This window comes from Pipistrellus hanaki (genome assembly GCF_964339955.1).
Source record: "Pipistrellus hanaki genome assembly, chromosome: 2".
Taxonomy (NCBI): domain Eukaryota; kingdom Metazoa; phylum Chordata; class Mammalia; order Chiroptera; family Vespertilionidae; genus Pipistrellus; species Pipistrellus hanaki.
Window position 1 is genome coordinate 9,688,433 of NC_140504.1, and position 21,943 is coordinate 9,710,375.

General features: G+C 39.9%; 1 protein-coding gene across 1 annotated transcript in view; it reads left to right on the plus strand.

Moving 5' to 3' along the window:
* The window catches only part of ADAMTS5 (ADAM metallopeptidase with thrombospondin type 1 motif 5), a 43,380-nt gene that overhangs the window by 16,614 nt on the left and 4,823 nt on the right, over window positions 1-21,943 (plus strand). Inside the window, exons 4-8 of the mRNA XM_084872984.1 lie at window positions 5,656-5,823; window positions 15,503-15,786; window positions 18,241-18,424; window positions 19,071-19,246; window positions 21,624-21,799. Of these exons, the coding sequence (XP_084729110.1) occupies window positions 5,656-5,823; window positions 15,503-15,786; window positions 18,241-18,424; window positions 19,071-19,246; window positions 21,624-21,799 (988 nt within the window). The remainder of the gene's footprint in view (window positions 1-5,655; window positions 5,824-15,502; window positions 15,787-18,240; window positions 18,425-19,070; window positions 19,247-21,623; window positions 21,800-21,943) is intronic.

Genomic DNA, 21,943 nt, shown 5'->3' on the forward strand with positions numbered 1-21,943 from the left:
TATGTAGAAACCCAACCAGTTGAAGGTGGCCTAAAAAGTAAATATATCACACACTTAATGCATAATTTTTTTTCTCCTTATGATAAGAAATGTCCCTTTCTCTCCCAAATCAAGAGTGTTTAGAAATGTCAAAATTTATCAAAGCAACTGAAGATTGAAATACTTATCAGTAAAAGTGTAAGTCCAGGATGTTAATGAGAACAACAAAGTACTAACAGTTACTGGGCAATAGATATTTTTCAGTCCTGTATTCTGAGTACTTTGCATCTTTTATATCCTTGAATCCTCACAAAACACCATGAAGTAAGCGCTTTCAATGGGTAACGCAAGAGACAGGAAACTGACATACAGAGAAATTTCTAAACTTGTCTAAGGTCAACAACTAGTATACTGGTAAAATTCTAACCCATTTCATCTGGCCGCAGTCCCCAAGATTTTGATACCATCTTCTAATGGCCTGTTGGTGCTCATTTTGAAGGAGATAACCTTGAATTTGATGCAGAAGGATATTGACACAGCTAGTTATAAAGTAAAAAAAGAAAAGAACTAAGTTTTGTTCCTTCCAATTGATGCAATATTTGCCATTTATGTTTACTGTTTTGAAACGGGAGTTCTAGAGTTTTATTATTTTTACATAAAACTGCATTTAAATGCACTGAACTCTCCTGCTATCAGAACTCCCGGATCCCTTCTTTAAATATTCTAGATTCTGATCCCTTGTGGGCCACTGACTCACTTTTCCACCCCTTGGCATGACCTTCTTGCACCTCAATAATCCCAGCTGGAAAATTAGATAAAATAAAAACATGATTTCATTAAGAGACAGATGCTTCATTTGACCAGTGCTTTCTTAAGTAAACACATTACAGAGTTTTGTGACACATTTTTAGGAGCTTGCTGTATCCCCTTGTCCATTGGTCACTCTGGGGTCAAGAGCCTGAAATTCTGTTTAACTTGCAGACCAAAGTTTAGAAAAACAACCCGTTTCCTTTCTGAGGTTAATGTTATAAGTCAGCCCTGGTTGTACAGTAATACCTGAGTTGAATAAGAAGCTGAACTAACATTTTCCTTTCAGTAACATGTCTTCATCCAGGTGAACATTAGCTCAGGTTTTCTAACAGCAGATTCACTTGTGAATTTAGGAAGGCAAGGTGATTTTAAAAATCTATATTTTGAATATTAGAGATTAAATCTATTTAATACAATCACACCCACTTGCCAATTTTAAAAAGACAGCTATCATACTAGAGAAAGTATCATGTAACTAGTTGTTTGCTATCTGAACTAACAATATAATTCAAACTCTTATCCCGTAGTCTTTGCTTTGACATAATCTACCATGAAATGCATTTCCTTAGCCTAATTGAAATAAATTTCTTCTTGATGGGTGATGGACACTTAATGGCATGACTTTTGTCTTTATGATGTGCTTTAGTGTCTGTTAAGAATAGATCAGTATTTCCCCCAAAAGCACTGACAAATTACACCTTGATTTTAAACAGCAAGATTCAGTTCTGGCGGCTGCCTCACTTGGGAAAATAACGATCAGACAGCTATATGATTCTCTAAATTTCAGTCTGACCTATCTTAAACCTTTTCTTCCTTATTTAGTGTATAAATGCAAATGCCATTAACCAGTGCACCCATTCTGCAACTGTATTTGGTCCTTAAGTGCCTCAGGATTTTAGGTGAGAAGTTTGCAATTACATGAATTGATAATTAGAGATTCACTAAGGAAAATAGTAATATAAACAAGATCACTTCACTTAGTTCAAGCACACAAGCTTCTTCAGTCTTTTGCAATCTACTAATTATACATGGTTGCAAATATAAATACTAATTTTCCCAAAAATCAAGACTCTAGGACCTCAACTCGAGACCCTGATAGTGACATGTTGCCTAAATCAATCCACTAGGAGTTTTCACTTCCTGTTTTACTGCAGGAACTTTGTTAAGCTTTCTCTAATATCTTCTCTTACCCTCCAAAATCGCTTTGAGACCTCTTTATCTTTCTTTTCCTATATTTTGACTTGGGAAAGATGTCTCTTTCTCTCTCTTTCCAAGGGAGACTTCCCGCAGGAGCTGGGCAGGAATGAAAATGGAAGAGCCAACAATGGCTCTTCTATGACTCTCTGGAATCCATCCCTCTGTCTCCTCCAAGATCTTACCCCTCAAATAAATTTGCTCTGTGTGTTCTAAAAACTCACCATAAAATACATATTTGATGAAAACAACAATGAATCGCTTTAAGAGTTGTAAACAATTTCTCCAGTATTTTCTTACATTGGCTGTCTTACTCTCTGGGGCACATGTATGAATAGCATCCATGCTAAGCCTGCTGGAGGCAGCTCGTCGGAGGAGAAATGCTTAATCTCCCATCCACATCTGTAATTTTAAAATTCTCTGTGAGTGATTTATGAGCAAACTCTCACTGGAAAGGGCAATGCCCTAGGTAGTCAATGACGTCATGATATATTCTCATTCCCCTTCACAACATATACTTGAAATATATTGTTTTCAGCTGAGACATTGCTTTTTAAATTTCCTAGATTCTGGATTTTTCTCTTTGAGTCAGTTTTTAGTATTCCTGTGTGTTGTCTTTATTCAGAATGTCTTTTTAAAATAGGTTATGCTGCCCTGGCAGGTTTGTTCAATGGTTAGAGCATCAGCCCAAGACTGAAGAGTCTCGGATTCAATTCTAGTAAAGGGCACGTACCTCAGTTGCAGTCTTAATCCTTGTAGGAATGTGTGTAGGAGGCAACCAATCAATGTGTCTCTCTCACATCAATATTTCTCTCTCTGTCTCTCTATCCCCCTCCCTTCTACTCTGTCTGAAAAAAAAAAAAAAATCTATGGCAAAAATACCCTCAGCTGAGGATATGCTTTTATGTGTACCTTGCCATTGCAGGGCTCAAAGATATTGCCGATATCATGCCTGGCATTGGACGACTTAGCGTAATGATTGGAGGATCCCATTTGCAAATCGCCACTTGTCCTGCTCCTGGTCTTTGCTATGTGTGTCACATCTTTCCTGAAGGGGATCCAACATCCCTCACATCGATCTTCCATTTTCATTCCTGTCCAGCTCCTGCGGGGAAGTCACATGGGTTGCTCTCACTGTGCCCTGGCTCCAGCTCTGTGGCATTGGCTGCTTGTTCCTCTGGGCGCTTAAAAGTTCTGCAGATTGCCCAGGACTCTCGCTGCCCTTGACAGAGCATGCCTGTCCCAGCCAGCTGACTGACACACTTTTTCATGGAGAAGGGACCATTCCTCTGCCCTCCGAGGAGCCCGGGTCTCTTCCAATGGAAGCTCAAGCAAGTCCGCTCCTGACCGACTCTCGGGGATCTTACAAAATTCACATCTCCTTTTAGCTCTTGCTGAAGCAGGACTCAGATTCATTCATGCTCAGAATGGCAATATTTCCTGAGGGCCAAATAAGAATTTCTTATCTGTATTTTCAGCAGAAGTGAAGTTGCTGTGCTGAATTAGTAAATGTAGGGAGCATACAAGTCACAGTAGTATGCCGAGTAGCATGCCAAAATCTTCATAAAATTATACCAAAATGATTTTAAAATAAACTGCTTTGCTTATGTAACCTAATTTTTTTAAATGATATGCCTTACCACTATAGGAAAGGAAAAAAGTTCAGGTACTCTCCCAGGCCCCTCGAAGTTCATTTGGTATCTGCCACATGGCCTGCATTTTAAATCAGAAACCTAAAACCTACCCTCCAAATGAAGTGACAATCACTTCATAAAAATGCATATGGCAAGTGCTATTATTTATATAGATTTGTGGGAGAAAATGGCTCTTAGTTCTTTAAATAAATATGATTATTTTATGAAATAGAATGCAAAAAGTACATGCTTTTTTAAATATAAAATAAATATCATATTGCAGAGGTCTCTTTAAGCCATTTCCCCTCTCGTTTATGACAAGGGGAACACTCAAGTGTGAAATTTCCCTACAAATCCCAGAGTTAGCTGATAAACATCACGCCTTGGAAAAACCCAAGCAGCACAGAATGTATTCTCAACCCATGTTTGATGTACTAAGTAACTTTAAGCCATGTTAAATAGGGCATGAATGAAAGAGCTGAGCTGTGGGTTCCCTGAAAAACTCAACATACCACCCCCAAACTGGAAGAACCCCTCCAATCTCCGGTTGCATGTTATTTGGGGTGGACTTTGCAGACTGGGATGCGCTTTCCTGTTACCAAATAAAACGTGACTGCTGGTGGGAAGTTTTCCCTGAGAAAGCTTGCTAGCCTCATAAATGCCATTGAAGTAAACAACCGCTTAAATAGCATGAAAATGTTGAGCCTCGGAAGGTCACCAAGTCCTAGCTACTCCATGTCAGCCACAACAGCAACCAGCTGCTCAGTGGACAGCTTTGTTATGAGGTGTTGGTGATTTAACAAGTTGGCCAAAAGCAGTTGGAATGCGTGAAAGACTTCATCTCTGCTGGGTTTTACTGGTACACACTGGACTTCTTGGGTGGAGTGATCCAAGTTCTTGCCTTTGGCATTCAGAAACCCACAGAAAATGCAGTCATCATTTTTCTATAGGATTTCCTAATTCCTGTGTAGTGGTTTGTGTATGATTCTATAAACTTTTGCAAAAATGCTACTAGGGGTATCTATTTCTTACTTTTCAGAGTTTCTTCACTGCTGCCCCAAATTTATCTTTGCAGAGCATTATAGATTTATTGAACAATGACCCTTTATCCTTAGACTATGTAAAAATTAATCTTATGTGATAAACAATCCCGTTGGACACAAGAACGTGTTTATGAACTCTGTGATAGGATACCTAACTTGTAGAATGGAGATGGCGGTGACTGGGAGCCGGGGAAACATGGCTGAGAGGGATAAGTACAAACATCACCTAGCTGAGTGGTTTTAGACAATCACTTACCTTCCCAGTATTTTCCTTTTCTCTTTAAGCTCTGACACTCCATGATGAGCATCTTGGTATTTAGGGCTTTTCTTAAATGTAAACGAAACTGTGCCATTTATTTGTGAGATTTACATTCATAACTCACTCAATAACAAAAAGAAATGAAAGGGTGAGACAAGCTTACATTTACAAGCAACCAGAAAGTTACTCATTTCACTTCTCTTTTTCCCCCAATCATCTCGTATAGCTACTTGGCTAAGGAACTAGCAGCCATCTACTAAGTGTTTACAACTTGCAGACATTGAGTTAAAAACAGAAAGTTCAACAGTCAATGGTGGGAAATGTTCTCTGATCTCATGGGGATTTTGATTGTCCAGAGAAGGTGGAAAATTAGACAAATAATCACAATAATATGCAGGGAGGGCTATGACATAATCCCACAGTTGTCTTGCAAATTCTTGATTCTAAATAAGGCCTCATTGCTACATATCATTGAGCATGTGTGCTCCAGATGCATTATGGGAACATCTACTCCTTAGTGTCCTTTTTAGATTTCCCCTAGATGTTTACCAAAAGTGACTGCTTCTAACTGTATTCAGCTTTAATGTCCCTGGGGGTTCGGTCTCCGCATGAGAAAGGCAGTTAAAATTAACTCATGTACCATTGTGGGGCGAGAATCAAGTGCTAGTGTAATTGTCACAGAAAAGTAGAATCACAAAATCACTCTGATTCGCACTTCCTGTCATCTCTCCTGTAGGACATCTCCTTGGCCTCTCGCATGACGATTCCAAATTCTGTGAAGAGAACTATGGCTCCACAGAAGATAAGCGCTTAATGTCTTCCATCCTAACCAGCATCGATGCCTCCAAGCCCTGGTCCAAATGTGCTTCAGCCACCATCACCGAGTTCCTGGACGACGGCCACGGTAGGTATTGTTTAAGAACAACGGAGGCTTGAAAACAAAACTTAGGATTATTATGAGTTTTCCTTCATTCTATCCTCATGACATTGACCTTGCCCTCTAAGACAATGGTGGTTTAGACAGTGTGAAAAAAAAAAAAAGCAGCAAGAGAGCTGACTGTTGGTCTACCATGCCAACATCCTTGGTGGCATTAGAGCAATGATATTTTTGCTTTTGAATTGAAAAGTTCAAAAGAGAAGCAATGTGGGAGACCACACAGAAGGCCTCGCTCGTGGCCTGAAAGCCTGGCTTTTATTCCTTCTTTCACCACTGGCTTCCTGTGAGAACGCTGGCAGACGTCTTATATCCCTGCTATTAATACAGCTCGCAGAAGTACTTGTGACATGCCTATTAGAGGGTGTGGTTCAGGTGTAGGTGACAGTTCTGTCAGATTCCCTTTATGGCCACAGAAAGCCAGGAAAGGAAGCACTTTAGATTTGCATTCACTTGACGGATTTGACTTCATCCTCATGGCAGGTTCTCATGAAAGGGGAGTAGAAACTGAAAAACAGAAATAGAAAATCAATCTGAATGGTGGGAAAATACTTCAAGAACTTCAAACGAAAATCTTTGGCTTTCTCATTCTCAGATCCAGTTCAATTTCATGCTTTATGAAATTCTGTAAACTGAGGATCAGTGGATTTTATTAAAACACTAAGGAAGTAACAGTTTTTAGAAATAAGTTCTGACCCATAAGTAATCTTTGAAACAAGGAATTGCAAATTTCCTAGCATTCCTTATTATTTTAAAATACTAGAAACACTGGAGAATAGGCTCATTAGAGTTGAAAGAGAACTTCGGAGACCACTTAGTTCAAGTTTCTCATATTACAGAAAAGAACATATTCTCGTTTCTTGTGGCTTTTTTTTCCCCCCTCTTAAAATTTGTCTCTTTGTAAAAGTCATGATTGAATTGAATATGACAGAAATTGTTAGCATAATGATTGTCCATAAATTTAACTTTATAATAATTGCCTCCAAGTTGGATAAAGAGAATCTGTAATAACTGTTTTTTCCTAGTTCCACAAAGTTAGGGTTTAATATTTTTATAATTTCTTAGTGAGCTCACCATCTTCAACTTTGACTCCATAATGTCAAAACAATTAAAATTTTAATTTTTTTCAGACAAAAATAAATTCTATTCCATAGTTCTTTGGTGGCTTGTAGGCAAAATCTGTTCATTAACTCATTTTTTTTGCTCTGTTAGTGGAAATGTTTTATCCACTCGGGAATTTTAAATTTTCTTATTTCTGAATATAATCCATGCTCAACTTGGCTTAAAATTTTCCTCAATACAAAATATATGTTTTTTGTTCATTGAAAGGACATCTCAATATCTCAAAGAGTTGAGATAATGAGAATCAATGAATTAGGCTTTTCCTTTAGACCACATGTGTCAAACACAAGGCACGCGGGCCAAATCCAGCCCGACAGGCCTTGCAATGTGGCCCACACCGCGCTGTCATCACTGCACTCCGCTGTCAGTGTATGACATTGTCAGTTTATGACTGTTCAGTAAACCATTCGGCCCGCGATTTAGGCTGGATTTTAGATTTTGGTCCCTTCTCTGATTGAGTTCGACACCCCTACTTTAGACTAATAATAAAGTGGTAATTTTCTGTTTAGCTCAGTTACAATGTTGATTAAATACTGATAAATTCCTGAAATTAATGTTTATTTAATTATCTGCAAGTGAATGTCTAGTATAGTCCCTCTGGGTAGAATCGTATTCTCTACCCCTCCCTCCCTCCCTGCCTCCCTCCCTCCCTCCCTCCCTCCCTCCCTTCCTTCCTTCTTTCCTTTCTCTCTCTCTTTCTTTCTTAAAGCAAATGCCTTTTTAAAAATATATTTTTTTCTTGATCTCAGAGAGAAAGAGAGAGATAGAAACATCAATGATGAAAGAGAGTCACTGATTGGCTGCCTCCTGCATGCCCCACACTGGGGTTAGAGCCTGTAACTCAGGCATGTGCCCTGACCGGGCAATAAACTGTGTGACCTCTTGGTCCATAGCTCGACACTCAACCTCTGAGCCATGCCAGCCGGGTCTGTATTCTCTACTCTTACTATTGCTTTTGCTTGGATTTTTTTCCTCAGGCTTTCTGAAAATGAAATCACATTAATATTTTATTTCACCATCACACGTTACACATTCCAACATGTTGAGTTAAACTTTGAATCACTAAATGGGTGGATTTAGTTGCTAAGGCAGCAAATACTTATGGCTAAAATGGGACCAAATTTTTTTCCCTGTGCAAGTATTAGGTCAGTTAATTACAATGCTGTGCAGAATTTTATTTCTTAATACCATAATTTTGGAATGATTCATTTATTTCACATTTGTGGAATCCATGATCTTACTTTCTGTGCAGTAAATATGCTTTTAGTACTTCATTTTCTAATATTACTTCTGTATTTAAAAGAGTCCATGCTCAGGTTTGTTAGGTTTTTGCAACTAATTTACATGTTTTATATATCTCTATGTCTATTCCAAAGGATCTCATGGTATATAACAACCAAGAATATATTTTTAGTGAAAACAGACCTAATTCTCTTGCAGTGATAAAGTCTTATCTGAATTTCTCATTTACATGATAAACAACCAAATCCAGTTCCCTAAATTGAATTTTGACAGCAAATTCTCTTAAGTGGCTTATTCATTTCATGAAACTTAGACTCTCACTTTTAAATATATTGGTTAGGCAGTCTTGCATTTTAATAACACAACAACAAAGCCTTTTTCTCAATAGCCTATAATGAATCAAGAAATTTCAGGATAAGGGAAAAAAAAAAAAAAAGAAAGGCCTTATGATAACAAAGCTTTCAATTATGTGCATTCCAAAATAGCATGCAGAGCAGTGTTCTCTGTAAATGTGAATTCAAATAATATAATTACTTTTAAATTGCAACCTGGAAAACTGACTTAAGTGGAAATGTGGCAGTCGGAACTAGTAAATGCAATTTCCGGATGATTGAGGTTCTGACATTTCCACTTCAGAGCTTAGGAGAGAACCAGGAAGAAAGTTGAAGTCCAAGACAATGGAAAAACAAACAGGTAAACACATCTTTGTCAGAAGGCTGAACTGATATAATAAAACCATATCATAAAATTATTTTACTTAAGCTTCCCACCAGAGCCCACTTATTCATATTTAGTAGAAATAATATATTTTTTCTTTTTCTTTTTTTAAAAAAAATATATCATTTTTATTGATTTCTGAGAGGAAGGGAGAAGGAGAGAGATAGAAACATCAATGATGAGAGGGAATCATTGATCACTTGCCTCCTACACACTCCCCATCAGGGATCAAGCCATAACCCAGCCATATGCCCTGACCAGGAATCAAACCACGACCACCTCATTCATAGATCGACACTCAACCACTGAGCCATGCCGGCCAGGCTACTATTTTTTGTTCTAATTTTCTTGGCCACCAACAATTTTAAGCAATAATATAATCATGGCGGGGGTGGACTGGACTTCAGACAGGTAAACTAAAAGCAAGAAATAATGCCATTTGACAATAAGGGAAAAACCAGAGAAGCTATAAGATGTGGTCCTAAAACATTTAAAGCTTAGAGATCTGGCACCATTTTTGCCAAAAGTAAAAACCCTATCCTACCAGCATGATTCGTGAAGGTACCTCTATATTTCAGCATGATTCAAAAACTGATACTCCTTTATTTTAGAAAACTTAAATTGTAACACCAATATAAGGGCAGCAAAGTAACTGCTGTTTTAAATAGATACTCTCACAACATTTATACAGTTTTTAGATGGACTTTATTATCTGGGAAAATTTATGGGTAAAAAAAAAAAAATAGCTTACCTGTCTCCCTCCCACCTCCAGCAATGCTGGACAAATGAGGTCTTAAAGTATGATTACATTCAGATCAATTGCTTTATTTTTAAAAGTATTAGCCATAAATAGTCAGACATTTATAGCACTCAGCCATTGCCAAATTATAATAAAATTCATTAATACTGAGTGTTTCCTGATTTCGTTCCAACAAGAGCTATGTAGCAATTAGGTTATGGTTGAAAAGTCAGTGTGCACACTTGAAAATAACTGTGCCTGCAGATTTGTGATTTGGAAAAGGAGAAGCCATATATCATGGGGATCCCCAGCTCCCCCCCCCCACTTCAACCTGGCTGAGATACTTGCAGAGATTCTGCCATGTTTATACAAGTTAGCTCCAGGCAAACTGGCTAAGAGTGTGATCCTCAAAAATAAAGGGAAGCGCTGGCAGAGAAATTGTGCAGTGAAAGCAGGTTATTGAATTTCCTTTCTTCAGTGCTCTGTAACCTTGAAGCCAGAAACAATATTCAGCCCCCGCTGTATCCCTAAGTCTCCAAGCCAGGTGATGAGAAAGGCTGCCACCTAAGTAGCCACAGCTCCGGTACGACACCCATGACACAGGCTGCCCAGGAAAACGAAGAGAGAACTTTGAAACATTAACATGGAGCATATGTGACGGTCTCATGTACAATCACTTACTGAACCACAGACCTCTGGAGATAAAATGGTCTTAGAGAATCAGCTGTAGAAATCACTTGTAACTACAGTCCATAAAGGTAGTAATATGATCTTAACGCTCAATTTCTTTTCATCTCGATTCTCAAATGTATTGGCATCAAGTTGTTTGTAACATCCTCATTATGTTTTCAGTATCTAGGGCATTTGTACTTACATCTTGTTACTTGTTTGTTTCTAAGTTCTTTTTTATGGTTTTATTGATTTTAGAGAGGCAGGGAGAGATACAAAAGGTGATAGAGAAATATCATCAATGGGCTGCCTCCCGCTTGCCTCCTACTGGAGACTGAGGAAAATCTGGGCATGTGCCCTGACCCCTGACCAGGATTGGAACCAGTGACTTATTGGTTCATGGGTCAGCATTAAACCACTGAGCTACACCAGCCAGGCTAGGCTCTTATTTTTTTTTTTTTAATTTAAATATAGTTGCTATACAATATTATGTTAGTTTCAGGTGTATAATACAATAATTCAACATTCATATACCTTACAATGTGATCACCCCTCTAAGTCTAATTAGAATTAACATTCAGTTTTTAAGGTAGACCTCATCAGTTCAAAGGCCGTTATGGTAGTATCTTGATTTGCACCATACATGTAGTCTTTACTAGAATCTGCAAATAAGACATCTATTTTAAGTCCATGGTGACTTATATGTTTAAAAAGCTAGGCTTTATCCTTTAACATGGATAATTTTTAATCTAATCTCCTTGGCATTGCCTCTGTTTAAAACAGTGTACCTCATGCTTCCAGAAGTTTCACAGACAGAGCCCTTGAGTTACTGTTGGTAGCAACCACTGTGCTTCCTCAATGCCCCTGTCAGTTTACCTATCATCGAGCCCATAAGGCATCATTTTCTCTGTTGATGTTAAACATTCAAATGAAGACTGAAAGGAGATTTTCAGGGCCACGGAGATGAGGATAAGAAGTGTAGAGGAGAGTGTGCAGTATTGTTAGGCTCCTTTGATTGAGTTTTATTAGGAATATTAATTAGTGTCTCCGAGGCCATAGATATTTGGGCCAATGCTTAATTTCCTATCTGCCTACCACAAAGGAAAATAAAATAACTACGCTGTTAGAAATAGGGAGGAAAACATGAAAATAATAAGGAGCCACTAACCTAAGTACAATAATTTTCATTAATCATTAATATGAAAGACAAATAGATATAACAAAACCAAAATTTTTTCTGTTCTATTTCTTTGAGGCATGGCACACTTCCCATAACCCCTTAGTGTGCCTTGTCACCATGGAGAGATGATTCTTCTATTTGGTCATCTCAAATCACTGCATTTTACTCTCTAATTTTTCACCTTACTTGTAGCATTTAACTTAACATGGAGAGTAAAAACAAATAAGAAATATAGTTGCTATATAATATCATGTTAGTTTCAAGTATACAAGATAATGATTCAGCATTCATATACCTTTTAGAAACCATCATTTATAGGCACCAAATGTTAAAACAAAACAAAACAAAAAAAACAAACAAACAAAAAAGGAAGAAAGGAGGGAGGGTGAAAGGAAAAAGCAACTTGGCAGTTAGTGGAACACAGCAAACAGACCAGTGTGGGCAGCCAAGCCCAGATAGGATTTCAGACAAAGGTAAATTAAAAAGCACATTATGTAAATGTAAAAAAGTGGCTGAGAATTAAAAAGAGCAAGAAAAGTCAACAGTAGATTGAAATGAATGATATGAAAAGTTTGACCAATTGCTCTTCCATCCCTCCCCCAAGATGCACACAATTTTTAAGACGGAAAAATCTATATCCAATCCACTGTTTCTGAGATTTTAAATATTTTATACTGTGAGATTCAGAATAAGGCTTTTTATTTTTTTAATTATTCTTTGGCACAGTCTGCCATTTGGTAGAGATGCTTGTACCTGTTTTATAGCTAAAGGTTGTAATTCAACAAATAGAGGAAATCGACAGATTATTTCAGAGTAAAAACAAAGGAAGGCAGCATCAAATCCTAATGTTGAGAACAGCAGGGTAATGCATTCATGGCAATTCTGAAGTAAATCACTTGAAGCAAGTCAAGGTCATCCCCAGGTGACCTCTACCTAAAAACCATCCAGCGGAGATAGCACATTTTTCATAGCAAAACAAGCGTGTTGTTCATTCTCAAAATTTATACTTTGGCATTAAGCGTTCTAAAGAGATGTCACCTCTTGAAATTGCCTTTTTTTGTAAGCTGATATCAAACTGTTTGCATTATACGTTTCTTTTCACTCATCATCTACTAGGGAGGTAGAAAAGAGGTCGCTGACTGCATGTCCACAGAGAGGTGGGGAGTTATTTTGGCTGGAGTCATACCAGGTAGACTGTTGCTACATGCACCCACACATGTAAAGACTTCCCAGCTAATATTTAGTTACCCAGTCCCATGGTCTGTGCTTTTTAGTAAAATTAAAATGTGTTGTGTGTTTTTTAAAGCAGTACTTTGGAAGATCTGGAAAGCATTCTTGCTGTCTCAGAGATCCGAGATCCGTGCATGGTCTCTTAATGTCAGCAATCTGTTGAGCTTTTCCTGGTTTACACAATGAGTTTTTTATGTGGCAGGGAAGATAGGCATTCCATGGGGTTCCAGCAAGCCCAGTCTTCCCCTGCCTCCTAAACAAAGCTTCGTGGGGTTTCACTATCATTCTTTCCTATTGACTGGATGGCGATGTTTTTCTTTTAACTCGCTGTTTTTCTCCCCAAGTTCTCTTTGGCCGGGTACTTATTTTTTAATGCTTTTTCTGGCTTGCCTTAAGAAGTTTTACCTCTTCAAACGTTTTGGCCCAGAAGTCAAATAGGAACTTTGCTTTTTATTCATTTTCATATAATGCCACCATCACAGATTGACACGTTCTAAGGTATTCGCTTTGAAGAGATGTGGATGTAGTAGTTGTGAAAACATGTGCGGTATATTTAACATGTGCTGGATATTTAATTTCTCAGTGGAAAGTGGGATTTAAATATCTTTCTTTTGTTGAATAAAAAGAATCACGCAAATATATCTAAATGGTTGTTATATATGTTGGGCATAATGGCAACTACCGTTTGTTTTGTAGTTTTCTGGTGGCCTCTTACATCTCTTTTAGCTAATTTTACCCTTGTGGTGTCACAGTGAAAAGAGAAACATTTCCCAGAGCTTGAAAAGAAATTAGGGAGAGGTTAACTAAGTTAGCCAAGAACACTCAACCCCTAGTGTTTTGCCAGAGTTAGATTTTAGACCCGGTGTTTCTACCAGGAGGCACCATACCCACTATTTAAAAGATCACGACCTGTGCTTGCCCTGCAGCAGTAAAATCAGAAAAATCTATCCACATGAAAAGCAGATGTGAGGTGGTAAAGGATGAGGAGGGCAGACTCTGAGCTTAAAACCCTAATAGTTCTGTGACCCTGGGTAAGTGGTCTGTCTCTATGTTCCTCAGCTTCCTTATCTGTAAAATAAAGGAAGCAATAGAGTCTGCTTGGCAGAATTCTCATGAGGAATAAGTAAACTAATATATTTAAGTAGTTGAGAATAGTGTAAATGTGTAAGAGATCTTTGTTTGTTATGTTTAGTGCTCTTACTAATCAGCAAGTAAATTCTAAAATCAAGTAAACAAAAAAAATATAGAAAATGGTGGGCAATGTGCCTGCACCCAAATCATGGGAAATAATGGATGATATCACACTCTGAGCAGGGAAATAATGGATGATATCACACTCTGAGCAGGGATTCTAAGGGAAGCTTCTGGCAGGTAGGTTTCGGCTTCTGAGATTGCATCATTCACATGGACTGCTGGCTTCTATTGGCCCCCAGCTCACTATAAACGCCCAATATTACTCTGTAATAAGGGCACCCACTTGTTGGGGGCAGACTCACACCAAACAACAAATACAGACTACATTAGGAAAAACTGACCCAAAGGGAAGAAAAGGAAGGAGAAGAGTAAAAGTTGGATCTCGGCCCAAACCATCAAAGATCATTTCTCGATTTCTCCCACTCCTCCTTTATTCTGTAACTCTTGAAAGCTCTTTATTCTTATCAGTCTAGGAGAAATACTTTATTTAGTCTATTTCTTTCACTTTATTGGGAGGCCTTGAGGGCTGGATCTGGGTTATTTTTCTATTAATATCTAGTATGTTTACTAGGACGTCATAGGTGCTAACCAAATACGTTGGGCATCATACCCATTATCATTGTTTTCAGTGAGTGCAAGAATGAAGGAGGTATCTGCTTGTTGTTTATTTATGGAGTTAATGAGAAGGGGACAAGGGCAGGAACATGAGGAAGAGATAAGTTGAAAGTGGACAATGGGGTATAAATAGAGTGCCAAGTGCACACTATTTCTTACTGTTATAAATGTGTATTGATTATTGTTCCTGTTATGTCTGTTATTTTATTTCCTCTACATCTATCCCACTTTCTTTTTTAAAATATGTATATAGTTTTATTGATTTCAGAGAGGAAGGAAGAGAGAGAGATAGAACCATCAATGATGAGAGAGAATCATTGATAGGCTGCCTCCTGCATCCCCCACACTGGGGATCCAGCCCACAACCCAGCCTCCTGGTTCATAGGTTGACATTCAACCACTGAGCCATGCCAGCCGGCAGAGCAATCCCAGTTTCTTTTAATCTCTTAGCACAATGGCTATTTTCACAACTAATTATTACAAACTGCGTTAATTCAGTCATGCCACTGCCATCATTATAGATACCCCAGAGTCAATACATTACATGGAGGCACCCTGCCTCACCCCCACGGGGTCCCTTCCTGAGGGAGGGCATCACACTGCAGATCTGTGGCTGCATCATATTTCAACATCAGCTGGAGCACTTCATCTTTTAAATATATTTTTACTTATTTCAGAGAGAAAGAGAGAGGGAAAGAGAGAAATATCAATGATGTGAGAGAATCTGCTGGCTCCTGCACTCCCCCTACTGGGAAATGAGCCCACAGCTAAGGCAAGTGCCCTTGACCGGATTCAAACCTAGGACCCCCCCAATCTGCAGGCCGATGTTCTATCCCCTGAGCCAAACCTGCTAAGGCTGGAGCTCTTCATCTTTAGATCCATGACTTGAGTGGTTTAAAACCTACACACTGAACAGTGGTCAATCTTGGTTATTCTTTCAGGTAACTGTTTGCTAGACCTGCCTCGCAAGCAGATCCTGGGCCCCGAGGAGCTCCCAGGACAGACCTATGATGCCACCCAGCAGTGCAACCTGACCTTCGGGCCCGAGTACTCGGTGTGCCCGGGCATGGACGTGTGTGCCCGCCTCTGGTGCGCGGTGGTGCGCCAGGGCCAGATGGTGTGTCTGACCAAGAAGCTGCCCGCCGTGGAGGGGACCCCGTGTGGGAAAGGGAGGATCTGCCTGCAGGGCAAGTGTGTGGATAAAACCAAGAAAAAGTATTATTCAGTAAGTGGTTTTCCTCCCAGGCAATGCCTGGAGCCCCAAGACCTGAGTCTGTTCCCCTGACATGTGTGGGCTGTCAGCAGGAGGCTTCGTGTTCTAATGAGACTAGGTTTTCTTGAGAGAGCTATGTCCTGCTTCCTCTTTAACCACAGGCGCCAGGTCCAGCCAGGGAAAAAGTGGAGGAAATGCAGGCACAGGCGCTCTTCCCAGGTTTTGTCCGGTGACAAATTAGGCTGCAGCCCAGATTCCACCAGTAGGGCCCATTGGGGGAAGTTTCCTTTCAGACTTCTCTTAGCGATGTTGTGAGACTGCAATTTTTAATTCATTAAGGAAATAGCAATAGCCCTCACACATGGTCCTCGAACATACTCGGGGAGAGCCAAAATCATCCTGCTTCCCCGCTTAGCAAGTTCATCTAACTGTAGCAGCTAAAGTAGCCTACACCTGCTCCATGGACATGCCCTCCCCCACCCCGCCTATCTTCCACCTTTATGCCAGCAACTGCCACCTTCATTTTTTTAAAGAGGAAACTCTCTTGCTGCCTTCCCTTTCATTTATTTACTGTTTCATATTGATTTCAGAGAGGAAGAGAGAAGGAGAGATAGACACAAACATCAATGATGAGAGAAAATCATTGATTAGCTGCCTCCTGCATGCCCCAGACTGGGGATTGAGCCTGCAACCCGAGCATGTGCCCTGACCGGGAATCGAACAGTGACCTCCTGGATCATAAGCCGACACTGAACCACTGAGCCACTCGGCTGGGCTGCCAATTTCATTTGTAAGGCCCAAAGTTTCTGTTGACACTCACCCTCACAATGTTCTAAGTTCCTGGAACAGCTATTTTCAACTTTTTTCATCTCCTGGCACATATACACTAATTAGTCAACTTCTGTGGCATAGCATATTTTTTCTCTATCTGACCAAAACAACAACAACAAAAAGTATAATTTTTTCCCTGTTCTTAAATTTTATTTTATTTATTTTTCACTAGTGGCCTGATGCACGAAGGAAGATTCGTGCAAGAATGGGCCTTCGTTCCCCTGGCTGCTGGCACTGCCTTTGCTCTGTCTGGAGCAGCCTTTCCGCTCCAGTCCGGAGCTGCCTTTCTGCCTTCCCATACTGCTCAGAGGCCCGGAGAGGCTGGTGTGGAACAGAATGCAAGCATCCTTCCCTGTCCCCAGCCCCTCTGTGCCTGTATATGCATATTAACCTGATATCTTTGTTGGGTTAATTTGCATGCTCACTCCTGATTGGCTGGTGGGATGTCATGAAGTTATGGTTAATTAGCATGTTTCTCTTTTATTAGGTAGATTGTTGACACTATTACAGATGTCCCTCATTCCCTGTACTTTGTCCACCTCCACTCAGCCCCTGCCCCCCTCATCTGGCCTTCACCACATTGTTGTCTGTGTCCATGGACTATGCATATATGTTCTTTGGTTAATCCCTTCACCTTCTTTCATCCAGTCCTTCCCAACACCCTCCCCTCTGTCAACTGTCAGCCTGTTCCTTGTATCCATGTCTCATACCAGACGGCAATTATTGTGTTGGCTGTTGCCATTGTTTATTTGACAATCTAAGGGAAAAGAGGTCACCCCTGACTAGTCAGGTGTTGATGTTTTAAAAATTCTTATAGCATACCAGTTGTGGATTGCTGCACTAGAAGAATGTTGCCATGTGCATGTTGCCTGTATCTTCAAAGGCTAACACCTTCTCAGATCCCCTGACACAGGCAGCCTGAGGGTGTTCTTCACAGGATCCCTCCACAAAGGAGTGGTAATATTCTTCCTTTAAAAGTGCAGCTTCCTTGCTGCAGTGTTTCCAGAGTAATAGGCCTGGAGTGTCTTGACAGGGCTCTTTGTTTCCCGTGGTGTGGGTGCACCTCAATAGCCACCACATTTCCTCTCTAAGCCCTGAGACTCTAATCTAGTTAGGAATTAAGCCACCCCCAGGTCAAGTACGTGGATGCATGTGGCAGAGGGTCTGTCACAGACAGGATGTGTGATGCCAGAGGCACTACAGAACTTCCGTGGGAAAGAGAGAGAACAGATACAAGCATAATGAACTCACACCCAGTGCCATGCAGAATCTTTAGCATCATACATTTGTTAAAGGTGCAAGATCAGAATGGATACAAAGTCAACCAGGCTTCAGTGGCGATGGACAGAAATGTGCACTGTCGGGATGCATCAGTTAAAATGGCCAGAGAAACCAGGAGGTCGGTCATTCTTGCAGTGCGCTAAGTGCTTAGGGTGCGGCATTAAGAACCTCTAGTGCCAGAGAGAGGGAAAGCAGAGAAGATGAATCGCTTAGAATCAGAAACACACTGTAATTCCAGAACATACACTGAAAATGTACCTCTAAAGGAAGTGTCCGTTGTCTCATATGCAAGCAATGTACATCTGAATGTGTTCTTCCCTTCTGAGCTAACATATCTTCTATTTTCTATTCCAGACATCAAGCCATGGCAACTGGGGGTCCTGGGGGTCCTGGGGCCAGTGTTCTCGCTCATGTGGGGGAGGAGTACAGTTTGCCTATCGCCACTGCAATAACCCAGCACCCAGGAACAGTGGCCGCTACTGCACCGGAAAGAGGGCCATCTACCGATCCTGCAGTGTTACACCCTGCCCCACCAATGGTAGGCTGCTCCCTGGTGTCAGCCACCGCCTGTGTTGTGTCTCCTGCAAATCCTACTCTAGCAGTAATGGGTAGGGCAAGCTGGTGAAATAGCCTATTCACCTTGTACTTCATGATACAATAGGTGAAATAGCCTATTTATCTTGTACTCATCATTCGACCATTGTGCAAATCAGTAACAACTACCTGAGTGTTTTTTTTTAAATTATTATTCTAAACATTTGAGTATTCAGGAAGTTGAAAGAAAATAATGGCTATTTTCAACTCCGTGAATAGATAAAAGTCTTTCGACACTCGTATGTAAAGAGGCTCGGAAAGAAGACAACTCTTTCTTAAAATTACTGAAATGCAGCCAAAACCTGTTTGGCTCAGTGGATAGAGCATTGGCCTGAGGACTGAAAGGTCCCAGGTTCGATTCCTGTCAAGGACATGTACCTTAGTTGCAGGCACATCCCCAGTGGGGGGTGTGCAAGAGGCAGCTGATCAATGATTCTCTCTCAATCGTGTTTCTGACTCTCTATCCCTCTCTCTTCCTTTCTGTAAAAAATCAATAAAGTATATCTTTAAAAAAAAAATTACTGAAATGCACAAGAATGTAGGTAAGTTGCAGAACAGTAGAGTCATAACGCGACGTGTTTGTTTTTTAGGTAAATCTTTTCGTCATGAGCAGTGCGAGGCCAAAAATGGATATCAGTCGGATACGAAAGGAGTCAAAACATTCGTGGAATGGGTTCCCAAGTACGCCGGCGTCCTGCCGGGGGACGTGTGCAAGCTGACCTGCAGGGCCAAGGGCACAGGCTACTATGTGGTGTTTTCTCCAAAGGCAAGTCACTGCCCAGACATAATGGGCATCGTCCGCAGAAATCATTTGGTAGAAGGCAGCCTACAGACACCAACTGCAAACAGTCATTATTTTGGGGTGGCCAGATTTAGAAGGATTTTTTTTTTTATCTCTACAATTTCTATTTTCAAACTTTATACAATGAATTAAAAATTTTTGTAAGCAGAACAAGTCAGTGTTTTAAGAGCTGTTTTTGAAAAGGGTAACTCATCAAGTCAGGTCAGATGTGACCTTACATTCAAAATAGCCCTGAAATCAGCTGGTATTTCCAAGGTACATTTGTAAAGGGGACTGTGTAGCAAGAAAGCTTTTCTATCCCGTTATTATTTACTTAAGAATTTTGTTAGAGATTCATAAAGATAGATCTCAAGATCATTGTCTGTGAACTAGACTTTTAAAAATATATATGTTTTATTGATTTTAGAGAGGAAAGAAGAGGGAGAGAGAGAGAGAAACATCAATAATGAGAGAGAATCATTGATGGTCTACCTCCTGCATGCCCCTACTGGGGATCGAGCCTGCAACCCAGGCATGTGCCCTTGGCCAGAATCAAACCTGGGACCCTTCAGTCCACAGGCAGATGCTCTATCCATTGAGCCAAAACAGCTAGGGCTGAACTAGATTTTTAGATGCCTTGCACTCAGTATGAATCAATGCCCCTCACTTGTACACATAATATATGAGTGTGAAATTATCCCTTATTTTTCACTGAAGAACATTTTCTAAATTACTGCAGCTTTACTTCTCACAATCAATATTATACAGCAATTTATCTAATACTGTTTATCTAATTTGCAAACAGATGCTACCTTCATTATTTTTTTATTTTTTTTCAATTACAGTTACGTTAATATTATTTTGTATTAGTTGCAGGTATGCATCATAGTGGTTAGACAATCACATACTTTACAAAGTGTTTCCCTGATATTTCCAGTACCCAGCTGGCATTATACATAGCTATTGACTATATTCCTTATGCCATATATTACATCCCCATGATTATTTTGAAACTATTAATCTGTACTTCTTCATCCCTTCACAGCAGGTGCTACATTTAAATCCGCCTCTGTACCTGACCTTCAAATAGTTCTGACACATTATTGAAAAATAAGTTCATGTCTAACTAATGTAATTTAAAACTATATTTTTTATTTCAAAATAATACATTTTCATTTTTTAAAAATAGTACAGGGAAATAAAAACAAAAATATCACCTGGAAATACAGCCATCTAGACAGTAGTTAACCTGTGAAATTTACCATACTTCAATATATACATGCTCACATATACTCACACGAAGATTTTTGTATATTCACAAAAATATATGTTATATATATATATGTGTGTGTGTGTGTATATATATGTATATATATATATATACATATATATATGTTATTTATCTACACTCACATGCACAAACCAGAAATAGTCCATGCACATCCTATTTTATAACTAGCTTTTTGAATATGCTAGAGGCCTGGTGCACAAATTTGTGCACAGGTGGGGTCCAGCTGGTCTGCTTCTATGCTTCTGTGAGGGCCCATCGGACTGGGCCAGCATGAGGGAAGGGCTACAAGTGATTGGCTGGCTGGCCCCTGCCCCCAATTGGGGTGTTGGGAGCCAATTGGGAGCCAGGCCAGGGGAGGGGGGGAGGAACTATAAGGACCTGGATCAGGCTGGTTGGCTCCTGCAGTGTGCATCATAACCACTGGTCATTCTAGTCATTCTGCCGTTCCAGTCTCTGGGCTTTTATATATATAGATAGATGTTAATTCATTTTCTTCTAGTAAGTAGTTCTCAGTGACTTCCCCAGACTTCTTTTCCTACACTAATTTGTCTCAATTTCAGCATCTGTCAGATTGACACAACAGGGACTGCTTTCCAACCATTACATAGTTTTGCAGGCCAGGTTTAGGTTTTCCAATTTGTTGCTATATTATTAATTATGTGACAAAGAAAGGTCTCCTGCTCATATTCTGCTCTTGAAGCAACTGACAGTCCCACAGACTAAGTGGAAAGATCACTTTGCTCAGGGTAATAAGGAGAGGCTGAACAATGCGATGTGGTATGCATAGAGAAATGGAGATGAATATTTTGGGTGTCTCAACACATTCATAATTAAGCTCAAGAGAGAAAATGTGTAACTGAGACTTATCTCAGATCTTCTGCCATCATGTAAATGATTTTTCAGTTAGATGCTCCTGAAAACTATAGTTTTTTGGTTCTTTGTTTTATTTCTCAACTTACTATCTATTCCAATCAAACACAAAACTCACAAATTACAATTTGGTCTTTTACCAAAGAAACCTAGTATGTGGGCACAAATACTGCCCACTGCTAATGTGTTTCTCACACGCAGGTGACCGATGGGACGGAATGTAGGCCATACAGTAACTCCGTCTGCGTCCGGGGGAGGTGTGTGCGGACTGGCTGTGATGGCATCATTGGCTCAAAGCTGCAGTATGACAAGTGTGGAGTGTGTGGAGGAGACAACTCCAGTTGCACAAAGATTATTGGAACCTTCAACAAAAAAAGGTAATGTGATGGAACAGTTGCCCGGGTGTGAATTGAATGAAGCTTTGGACTCTTGCAAAATTGATAAAGGAGGGCTCATGTTACATTATGAAATATCTGCGGCAGGAGGGCTGGCAGGACTCTAACACATTATGAATATGAGAA